Raw genomic sequence first — 12,336 nt, 5'->3', positions numbered from 1 at the left:
GAACGCCCCCCTGAGGCGTACCCCTATTAACGCATTTAAAACAGTTTGAATTTCCTAAGCTTGCTTGAATTCTTCTCTCTTTTAGCATTGAAATAATTCAACTTCTGATATAGTCTTCTACTTCAAAAGTCACTAGGGCTTCGAGAATAGATTCGGTTAGGACATTGTTAAAAGCTCCCTCTACATCCAAGAAGGTAGCTAGGGTTCTCAATTGTTCGAACGACTTCATGGAGGGCTGTTTCCGTAGATTTGCCCCTCATATAAGCGTGCTGTGAACTGGCTAGAGGACATCTTTTAAAAATGTCTCTAATATGAGTTTCTAAGATTCGTTCTAAGGATTTAAGTAAGAAAGATGTTAAACTTATTGGCCGGAAATCCTTCGCGGATTCATGTCCTCTTTTGCCCACTTTGGGTATGAAAACCACGCTAACTTGTCTCCAAGACTTGGGCACATGATTAAGAAGAAGGCAGCCTTTAAAGATTTTTTCAAGCCATGGAACTGCTATCTCTTGCTGATTTTGCAGCATAATGGGCAGAATACCATCAGGCCCTGGGGATTTGTACGGAGAGAAAGTGTTAATAGCCCAAGCTATATTTTCTTTTGTTATCAGGAGGTTTACTTGCTATCGCCCTTCATGACTCGTAACTGATAGCAAGGTGGGATTTATGTTCACTTCAGAGGTGCTATCAACGCACCCCGGAAAATGAGTAGTCATTAATAATTCTAAGGATTCAGCTGGAGATATTGTCCAGGATCCGTCAGACTTTTTAAGAAACGAGGGATTTGAGTGTTCCCTCGATAAAACCTTGCTAAGCCTGGCAGAATCCTTAATATCTTCTATGGAGTGACAGTATTCCTCCCAGCTTTCCTTTTTGGCTGATGCTATGCTACGCTTGTAGACTCTTAAGCAATCTTTATAGGGTTCATAGAATTTGTGTTTATGGCAGATGTTGAAGATTGTTCTAGTCATTTTCCTCAGATTAGACAGGTCTTCGTTCCACCAAGGGGGAAATATTTTGCTACTATGTCTCACCGGACAAGAGACTTTAAAGGCAGTGATCATTGCTCGTTCAAAGGTCATTACCTTTGATTCGAGCTCATCCACCGAATCTGTATTTATATTGGGTATATTGCGTAACTTTGCACTAAAAACTTGACCGAAATTCTTCCAGTCAGTTCTTTTGGGATTTCTATAAGGGGGTGGGATTTTGGTTTCAAACTTAAGTTGGAACAGAATCCAACTATGGTCTGAAAAGGATTTTAAAGGGGATACTCTCCAATTTTCAACCTGCAAATTGAAGTTGCTATTTGTAATAGTGATGTCTAGTACATCCTCCCATCCTTCATAATTCCTTGAACTAGGAAACGTGAATGTTGGAGTAGTACCTCTATTGCAAAGAGTGAGGTTATTTTCAATGATATAATCAAATAAAGACTCACCTCGTTCATTGATCTCAGAACTACCCCAAAGAGTATGACGTGCATTTGCGTCACACCCGATGAGTAGGCTTGTCTTCATTGTACTGGCTTGAGTTGTCAGCCTACGTACTTCCTCCGGCGGTGACTGCTGGTCATGTGCCATGTACGCAGATGCCAAAAGTAGTCCATCAGTATTTGAACCCTCTAATTTGACAACGGTCAAATCAGAGGTGCTAAGATTGGGACACAAAAAAGCTTTTAAGTGTTTTTTAGCTAAAATACATGTTCTTGGCTTACCTTGGCTCGAACTGACGGGCTTGTAAAAAAGGTCATATTGGCTGTCTTGGAGACCTCTCACTCGGAGGCCATTAATCCAGGGTTCTTGTATGATGCCCACATCAAAGTTTTCCTCCCTTAGGAAAACTCTCAGGTTATCTGAAGCACATTTAGAGTGCTTCAGATTAACCTGAACGACGTGCAGCATGTTTTTAATTTGTATCGGATTCTGCATCGTCAGTTACCAGCCTCTCGCCGGAGAACCCTGCCTCTTTGGGGGTATCGTCATCCTCGACGATATCCTCAACTAGGTTAGGGTCCGCTTCCTGACTTTGCAGAATCTTTATTTTGGCATTCCTAATGCCAAAGCGGAGTTTAAAGTCGGCTTTTTCGAGAGCCCCACGACTAACCTCGCAGATCCTCAGAAGGTAAGACGCGCTGTTCTTTTGCGGCTCTTCAGTCTTAATGACTGCCCAGTCATGCATCGGAATCAGCGGGTTTAACCTCTGAAGACTGCGGATCAGCTCCGTTCCACTTGGCTTGATACTCATGAGGGGCAGCCAAATGCGAGCCAGTGGTTGTTTAGGAATCTCCTTAGCTGGGATAAGCTTGAGCTTCAAACCATCCCATTTAGTGCTGATCTCATCAACACTTTTACTAAGGAAATCCCTAGAAAACCCATCCTCGCACTTAATTACCCTGTATCCCCTGAGCATCTCACCAGAGTCGAAACTAGGGTAGGGACCCTCATTTGCCGATAGGGTGTAGAGGAAGACCATCTCAGAGAGTTTGGCCTCGATGGAGTTCCACACTGATATCAGACCTTTGTTGTCAGTGGAGAGCTCATCTACAATCGCCACTTGAAGATCGTCCCTGACGATCTCACTTAAAGTGCGCGATTGCGCCGCTCCCTGAGGTGGCCCTTTCTTTTTGGTGCCGCCGGTTTTAGCTTTCTTTTGAGGAGGGTTACCCTCCTCAAGAGATCTATTTCTCTTGGCGGTCTTTTCGGGATGAACAAAAAGATTGTTGTACTCTTCAACAATTTTTTCGTACCTGATTTTATCAGCGGCATCTTTTTCGTGCGGAGTTCCAGCTTCCTTATTTTTAGCAATCTTGCTAAGAAAGAAGGTAGCCCTCTTGAAGTCCACTCTACGATGCAAACTCGCTGTTTTGAGGTTTTTGTCGGTAGCACTGCTACCCGACGGATTTATTTGGGCTTTATATGGTCGAGGCACAGAGGTACTACTTGTACCAGCTGTGCTTCCGGGGTGTGGAGGTTGCTTAGGAGCGCTAGCACTTCTAGCAGTCTCCGAGCTATCCACAATGGTTTCTTGGCTTGATGCCAAGAGTTCATCCTCCAATTCGGATGTTGTTACGTCTGTCTTGTCTCTGTTCATTTTAAAAAGATTTGAAAATAAATTAAGGTCCCACGAGTAGGTCGGAAAGAAAAGGTCAACCCCGGCAGAGCCGATTACCGGGGCAAGGCAAAAATTATGACGGATCCTGCCAAGGCATCCGAAAGAGCTCGTTCACGACTGGTTTATCCCCCAGCCTTCCATTTCTTCGGCACGGATTATGTGCACGCTCACCCCACCACTGAAAATTAGGAACCTTGTATCGATGGTAAAATTGCATTTCTGATTATTTAACTATTGAGGAGTTAAGAACAATACAGCTATGCAACCTGACCTTAGCTGATCACCATCTTGCCAAAAACGTACAAGATAAAACTGTGATGATCATTACCGCCCGGCACCCACTAGGAGGGTTTGATACACGGATTTTTGCCGGGCTTGCGCACCGTAGGTTTATTAAATTTGAATTTTTTGATCAATATTAATGAATTTTTACAACACTTTACGAAATTTTTCATCAATTAACATAAAATTTAAAATTTAATTTTTGCGCACCGTAGTTTTATTAAATTTTATGTTAATTGATGAAAAATTTCGTAAAGTGTTGTAAAAATTCATTAATATTGATCAAAAAATTCTATGAAGGAATTTCATTAAAATACGACAGTTTTCGTTAATTGATGAAGTCCTTCATTAACGTATGAAAGCCATTTCGTTGAGCCAGTTAAATTTTTCATCGGCTAAAAATTAATTAAATTTTCGTTGTTCAATTCGATTTAGTTTATTGAACTTGTTATTTACAATTGACTTAAAGTTAACTTATTTCTAAGATACATTGATTGATACAAAATTTTGTTGGCACAGAGGCTGTTGGCTCAACGAATTTTTTCGTTGTATTTAAGTAATAGGATTTGGTAGTGTAGTAGTAAAATGTTGATACGAATAATGAAAAGAAAAAAAAATACATTTGTCTGCCAGAATGTATTTTTTTTTTGTCCGTGGGTAGGTGTTGAAATCTTCAAAAGATTCTATGAGGACCGGAAAACGCGTGCTCATAGATATGTGGGACTCTTAACCACTAAAACCACCTCCTCCTCCCGATTGCAACTAAGTTCAGATGGAACTTATCTAGCAATTTATCTTTATCGAAGTTAAGTTACGTGTTGTAGGTAACTTTCCGGTAAGAGTTCCTACTGATGATAATTAAAAATAAATAAATAACATTTGTTTTAAATAAAATCATTTAAGTAAAGGTTTTTAAATTTTGTTATAAAAAAAAAAATATTTTAAAGGAAGTTAAACAAATAAATCTCTAAAGCATTTAAATTTATATTAATCAATGCCGATATTTTGAAATAAAGGAATTTAATTGAAAAATTTCACTGTACCAAATCGGAAGGTTTAGTCCTTCGCAAACGTCGTACTAAGTTTGTCTCGTCGAGAATTTCTAGTATTGTTCTATTAGTATGTTCGACTAACCGTTTTCTATGCTTTTTGGCAAAAGTTTTTATTTCTTCGCGAACCGTGTGGATTCCAAGATCCCTATGAAGATCTTCGTTTCTTATATACCACGGCGCATTTACAAATGATCTTAATAATTTATTTTCAAAAGTTTGTAATATATTTAAATGTGACCCCAGAGTTGAATACCATATGTCCAGACAGGCTTAAGTACCTACTTGCTAGTAAACTAATAATTTGTTTTCAATGCTAAGTCTAGAATGTTGTCCGAGCAACCAGTACATTTCTCTTAATTTCATATTTAACTGATCACATTTATTTTTAACATTCGGTTTCCATTTTAATTTCGCGTCGAGAGTCATACCGAGATATTTTGCCTCATTTGCAAATGGGACCTGAGTAGTATTAATAAAAACAGGTAGTCTATTTATTTTCTTATACGTAAAGTCCACGTGGACTGACTTGAATTCGTTAAGCGCTATTCGTCATGTTTGTGTCCATTCATTGACATTATTAAGAGCATTTTGCAAATTTACTTGTCGATTCGTTAATTGTTTTGCCTACTGCAAGTATTGCGGTATCGTCAGCAAAAGTTGCTACAATTGTGTTTTCAGTTTGAAGTATATCGCGTGTGAATAGAAGGTACAGAATGGGACCTAAGACACTACCTTGTGGTACCCCAGCCACTATTTCCCTAAAGTCTGAGTAATAATTTCCGTGTCTAACGCGGAAAATGATCAATCGTCGAGTGCTTGCTTCTAAAGCCGAACTGGTGTTCAGGTATAAGACGTCTTTCTTCTATTATTGGCTGAAGACGCTGAAGAAATATTCTTTCAAAGACCTTCGACACTACAGGAAGAAGTGATATGGGCCTGTACGATTTTTTTTCGTGAGATGGTTTTCCAGGTTTCAATACCATTATTACTTCTGCGACTTTCCATTGGTTTGGAATATATTCTAACCTAAGAGTGGCATTCATTATATATAGGAGGTTTATTAAACCTTTTCGTGGGAGCATTTTAAGAATTTCCGCAGTAATTAAGTCGTATCCTGGTGCTTTTTTTGGCTTAAGCTTCTAAATTTCTTTATTTAATTCGGTGAGCGTAACATTTCTTGTGATGAAGCTTTCACTTGACGTTTTATTCATATTTATACTATCATTCAATGCTTGCCCATTGAATGGTTTGAATGATAATCAGCGAAAACGTTTTCTTTCTCTTTGCCGCTTCTTGCCCATTCAGCTTTGGTTTTTTCGTAGCTTTTATCGCTTTCCATAGAGAGTAGTTAGATTCTTTCCCTGCTGTTAAATTTTCAAGGTAATTTTTAGAACGCGGTTCTTGAAGTCTGATATCATCTGTTTAAGCAAATTACTAAGGTTTTAGATTAGCTTTGTGTTGAGGAGCTTGAGTTTGTTGCCATTTCTTGCGCGCTTTTTGTTTTTCTTTAAGTACGTCTTTTATATCTTGGGGATATTTAGCGTCTTTGTACCCTGAAATTTCTCTTTGATAAGGGGTTTTGTTCCATGCGGCTTTTTGAACAGTATGCACAAAATTATGTACCGCTTTCTTAAGCTCAAGAGGTGTTTGTAGTGATACCCTTTATTCAACATTATCCTCAATATCAGAGATGTTTGAGAAAATTCCAATTTTTTTCTCATCGGCTGTTTTGGTCGTAATGGTGTTTTAATGAAACAACAATTTCATTAGTTTCCCGACATTTCGATGGTGATTGCCATCCTCTTCAGGGGATCTTTTACTTACAAAATATATAAATTGAACAATTATAAACATTGGAACAAATATGGTGAAACAAAGTGATTGAACTTACAATTTTTAACAATTATTTGAATTTAGGTAAACATAGCAAAAATAACATACATTTAGTTGAATAGGTTAAACTGTAAACATATTTAAATTTTATAATATTATTTGATATTATTTAAGTTGAGTTTAATAAAGTTACTTTTTAAAAAATTTATTTGTTTTATTTAATTTACACTTCGAAATGAAGCTTAGTCCGGCTTTTTCCCTTTCACAAGTGAGCAGTAAACGGATGAAATGTTTTGGGTATCTTGCTTGCGGTTCATGTTGTTTTTGTTGTTAATTATATGGAGCGTTTCCAAAGTGTACCGCTTCGAAGTATGTCTTTCCGTTTCCAAGATTTCAACCCCGTCAAAATCTGGTTTATGTCCGCGTTCGACACTGTGACACGCTAGTGCTGTCTTGCCGGTGCTTTTTGGGTTGATGTCTGATTTGTGGTTGGAGATTCGTTGACGAAGAAAAGTTGTTTTGTGGTGCCGACGTAACATTGGTTGTAATTTTCTTCTGCGTTGCCCAGACAGTTTATTTTGTAAACGACATCAGTGCGTTTATCCTTCTCTGTTTTTGTTTTCATGTTACTAAAAAGTGATGTAAGGGTTTTTGTGGATTTATAAGCTAAAGATACGGATTCAACCTTCTTCTTTACAATTTCTTTGAAATTTTCGGATAACTTGGGGACATACACTATACTCCTATAAACACATCTTTCTCTTTCCATGCCGGTATCGATAGGAGCTTTGTATTTGTATTCTACTCGAGCTTTTTAGATGTCAAGATTGCCATTACGACAAAAACAGCCGGTGAGAAAAAAATTGGAATTTTCTCAAACATCTCTAATTAAGTAATCACTTGGTCAAATAACTCATCACATATCCTCAATATCTTTCTTAAAGCCTTCCCAGTTAGTTTTACCGTTTGTTAGACTAGGTGGTATTTCAACTTTAACAAGGCTTTCGCTCATAGTGAGATTAACGGGAGAGTGGTCAGATAAAAGATCAAAGCATTACGTTATTTTAATTCGATTTGACGGCATTCCCCTGACTATAAAGAAATCAATCAGGTCAGGTATTTTCGAGTTATCTGCCGGCCTATAAGTTGGTTTTCCAGTAGAGTGGAAGTCACAATTATTCTCCATACCGGCTTCATATAACGCTCGACCTTTTTGAGATATGCATCTAGAACCCCAAAACGTATGCTTTGCATTAACGTCGCGGCCGATAATAAAAGTTTGTCTAAGTAATTTTAGCAAGTTTGAAAATTCATTTTTATCAATTTTGTGCCGCGGAGGGCAGTATATAGATGAGATATTAAGTACATCATGCTATGCTTAGTTTCAACTTGCACAGTTATAAGTTGCATCGATTCAAGCTCAAGCTTAAGACCTATCGAGTGTTTAACAAAATCTTTTATATATAATAATGCTCCGCCTCTTGCTTTGTTCGAAGGATGAACTGCGTGGTAATCAAGAAAACCGTTGATATTGAATTTTGATTCTTTTTTTACATGGCTTTCTGATATCAGACAAATGTCAATATCTTTTTCCCGCATAACCATTTCTAATTCTCCAAGTCTTTGCCATAATCCGTTGGCGTTCCATGTTATAATTTTAAGCTTTTCCATCATTTATATTTTGTATAGTGTTGGATAAAATAAAATCTTCGAGTTTAGAAAGCCTTTCAGACATAAATTTGTTAAGTTTCAACTGATCCTCAAATTTTGACAAAATTATAGCCAATCATTGAGAAAATGCGACAGGTTCGGAACTATTTTTGATAACGGGTGTAGCCGCCATTTCAGCGTATGAGTTTCCATTACGTTTCTTTGAAGACGGGTTTGATGTTGTTGGCGTTTGATTTTCTTTGCCAGTGGCGGGTTTTGTTGTATTTACCCTTTTAGGGGTCTTAGAAGTTTCGTTCTTTGTGGGTTTTCTTTGGGCATGAATTTTTTCTCGGCGTTTTTGCATCTTTTAAGCTACTTCACAGTTTCTATAGCTTGCCGGGTGACTTCCGTTGCAATTAATGCACTCTTGCTATTTCCGGTGCAATCTGCGGTGAAATGTTTTCCCGCGCATTTCACACACCTAGGTTCTTTTTTAACAATAAGTTTGCGTGTTGTTGAATCCTTGACAGCGTTTACACTGAGGGACTTGTTTTGTATGTTTTTTTAGAGGTTCAATCTTAACTACGAGGCTAAGTATTGTTCTGATTTTGTAGATTTCCTCTAGATTTTCTGTTTTCTCAAACGTGAGTATAAATAGTGGGAGACCACGTTGAACCACAACTGTTTCTTTACTTTATCTTTTTGTTGTCTTTCTTTCTTGACTATGTTTTCAGCATCTAAGATCTTGTAATTCTTTTCTTTAAGATCATTAATGATGTCGTTTTTTTGACATGAAGAGTGTAAGTCCCTCACCACGACGCGTAGAGGTCTTTCCGACTTGTTTTCGTATGTGTACGACTCTACTTTTTCTTCGTTCAGTCTTCGCGAAAGGAGACGATAATTATCGGAGACTTTTACACAAACTTCCCACTTGTTGTTATTAAGCGAGATAACTTTGAAATTCGTTGGCGGTAACGCGTTTAAAATGGTTTGTAATTCATTGAACTCCGCAACTCCGACAACATTAATCGGTGGCGGTGGCCTTATTTTAACCGGTTTTTCTTTCATATTTGTATCTTTTGGTGCATTTACTTCTTCTGTCTCGGAAGAAGAAGCACCCTCTACGTTTTTTGGAGGATCTTTCCCTTTCACGTTCTAGCTCTTCTTCGTCTGTTTTATATTCGTAAATAACAACTTGCTGTGGAGTTGTTTTTGTTTCTTTAAGAATTTGATCTTTTTTTAATATATCATTTTCCTTGTGGAGAAGATCGATTTCTTGATGGGCTTTCTTTAAGGCCTCATTTTCATTTCTTAGAAAATTGATTTCTTCTTTCAACTGTTTATAGAGTTTCAATGTTTCGTCGAGTCGTTGACGAAGATCGTTATTGTCTTTTTCGAGACTTTCTTTTTTGTCTGAGTCATCTTTTGCACGCTCTGGCAGTTTAGGCAGACTCTTTTGCCCGGTTGAACTCGATGTTGGTGGTGGTGATCGAGTTATCATGGGTTTTCTTGAAAACAGATTTATCAAACTTGACATTTCCTTACTAGGAACATGTGTGAAAAGTAAAATGATTGGTCCATTATATCTTTCACTTTCTGTTGTGTATTAAAATTTTAAACATAAAAAGCTTGTAGCTTCAATTTATTCATTCTCAATTATTTTTAAAGTCCACATTAAAAATTTCAAAAAAAAACTGTCAAATCGCATAACATTTTTTAAACTACTTCTTTCAAAAGGGAACGTTAAATTTAATTGAAATTGATGCTTGGTACCTACATTTATTAAAAGATCAATCACTTGATAGTTTTTATTTTTAAGGAGGAAACTTGGCTATTTTTCCTTAAGTCCAGTTTTCAAAAAATGGAATTTTTACCAATAAAATTCATACTTTTGCATAATATGTAAGCAATAAGTCAAATGCATGGAAAAGTTTGGAATAACACATGCTCTATTACTTTTTTTCTTCTTTTTATTTTTATAAATTTTCGATTTCATGTATTTTTTTATTTGTCCCGACTTTTAAGACCTGTTGTCCCGACATTAATAAAATTTTATATGGCAGCCCTATAATTAAGGCAGTTTACTTTATCAACCAATTTCGTATTGAAGTACACAGTCTTAAGAAAAATAGTATTTATGTAGTGCGTTTTTTAAAGCTTATTTTCACAATTTTTGACTTTGAATTCGATTATTTCATAAACAATTGATTGAAATAACTTGATTTCAAAATTTAAATTAAGTGCAAAATTCTGGCTTTTGAAAAAAATATCTTTATAGTTGTAAGTGTTGCCATTGTTTTTAAATATTTTTGTGAAATTTTTAATTTTTTTTAGAAAATTGCCCCTTCCTCCTAAATGTGGGATGATAGAAAAAAATTACTGTTCTACCAAAAAATGGCTGAGTAAAAAATCGTTGAAATCTGAAAACATTGAAAAACGGTTTTTTGATGATAACTTGAAATTTTGATGGTCTACGAAAAATTTCACATGCCGAAATATGATGTACTCAGTAATACCTACAACCTATGCTAGGTCATTTCCAAAGTAATTGACATGATTTTTATTTTGTAACACAGTGATATCAGATATATAAATATAAAGTTACTGTGTAAAATATGATGTCACCTCAAGCAAAAAAAAATTTTTGACTTACAACAGTTTTGCAACACTAGGGCGATGTATATTTTCATAATTCCAGAAATAAATTTTTTTAATATTTAAGATTTTAAGGGTTACACATTTTGTGAGGCCATGACGATGGCAGGGGGACATGGGGATTTTGGAATATTGAGGCATGTCACAAAAAGGCATGTCACAAAAAGGCATGTCACAAAAAGGTTGGGAAACACTGGGTTGGACCCTTGACTTAGCAAAACATGATTTTACGAAATACCAATACGGGAAAACTTTATTGCTTCTCCTGTCTAAAACTAACGACCCCGGTTTTGAGACTTTGCGTGACCTGAAGGTCACCCACCTTATAGGCCAGATATTTGTCATGTATTTTTCTTCATTTATCTTTTTACTTAACTAAAACATCAAAATAAAATGAATTTTTTTTTAGGTTTTGAATTGCTAATCAATAAATTAATCGATTCACAAAATGAAAATAATGAAATTCAAAAAGAACGCTTGGAACTGGCACGACAGCGTCTAGAATTCGAAAAAATAATGGCAAGCAAATTATTGGAAGCACTAGTATCATTAAAAGGAGTACAAACACAAGAAAATACAACCATTCCAAACATAAATGTAGATGCCGAAGATATACCCAAGTCAACAATACCAGATATTATTGATGAGTTTAATAATTATCACTTGCTGACACCGAAGATTGAGAAAATTGACTAAATACAGGCTTAAAAACTAAATTATAATGTGATATTTGCAAGAAATATAATTTTTTTGTATAGCTACATTTCATGAAACTAATATAAATAAAAGGAACAACTAAATATATCTGTGCATGTTTTTATTTTGTATAGTAAAAGGTCACGTCGAAAGAAAATTATATACATAAAAATAAAAAGCTTTTCAAAACTCTGACATTGTGATTTAAAATTATTTCTTTAATAACGAAAATCTAGTTCAACGTTATCATTTTGCTCTTTGGTCTAAGTTTACATATCGGCCAAACAGGCAAGGCTTTTTCGAAGTTAAATACATAAAAATAAAAATTGACTGGGATGGAATCGGCTAAGGCTATTGTTGACATGTTGACTGTCAACTGTCACATTTTTACCTACGATATAGGAGCTATAATAGCGGCATTCCTTTGGGGAATATTTGTGCCCATGATTATGAAAGTGGACTAAGTCACTTTTTGCCTTGTTTAAAGAAAAACTTACATAATAATTTTTTTATAACGATTTAATTATATTTCTTTTATGAAATCACTAGAGGAGCAATAAAAAAGTTTATTGATTGCAATTTCGCTTTGAGGCCATTTTTTGGAGTGACTTAGTCCACTTTCATAATTAAGGGCACATTTATCTACTGCTTAGTATGTACTTAAAGCTGATTTGAACTACTTTTTCAATATAGCAAAAGTAGTTCAAAGTAGTTTTAGAAATAGTAGAATTAATTTTTTTGAATCAAAAATAGCGGTACTTGTCATATACCGATTTTATTAAAGTTGAAATTTCTCAAATATGGCTCCAAGGTTTTTTTTTCAAAATCAAATGTAAGTTTTAAGCCAAGGTCTATCTTTTAATGAAAAAACTTTTTTTGAAAATCATTATTAACGGTACCTGCAGTAGAACTGTTTTTTTTTTTTAATCCGATTTTCTTCAAAACTACTTATTCGATTTCAACGAAACTTTTTGTGAAACAAAAAACAGTTATAGTATATAATTTTAATGTAAGCAAAAAATAAAATTAAAAAAAAAATAATTTTTTGGATTAA

General features: G+C 35.6%; 1 protein-coding gene across 1 annotated transcript in view; it reads left to right on the top strand.

Moving 5' to 3' along the window:
• Positions 1-11,390, top strand: part of LOC129905249 (uncharacterized) — an 82,673-nt gene extending 71,283 nt beyond the window's left edge. Inside the window, exon 3 of the mRNA XM_055980684.1 lies at positions 10,996-11,390. Within this exon, the coding sequence (XP_055836659.1) occupies positions 10,996-11,282 (287 nt within the window). The 3' untranslated portion in view covers positions 11,283-11,390. The remainder of the gene's footprint in view (positions 1-10,995) is intronic.
• The last annotated feature ends 946 nt before the right edge of the window (positions 11,391-12,336 follow it).

This window comes from Episyrphus balteatus, chromosome 1 (genome assembly GCF_945859705.1).
Source record: "Episyrphus balteatus chromosome 1, idEpiBalt1.1, whole genome shotgun sequence".
Taxonomy (NCBI): Eukaryota; Metazoa; Arthropoda; class Insecta; order Diptera; family Syrphidae; genus Episyrphus; species Episyrphus balteatus.
The sequence above is the reverse complement of the archived record's forward strand: the minus strand, read 5'-3'. Positions and strand labels throughout refer to the sequence as shown.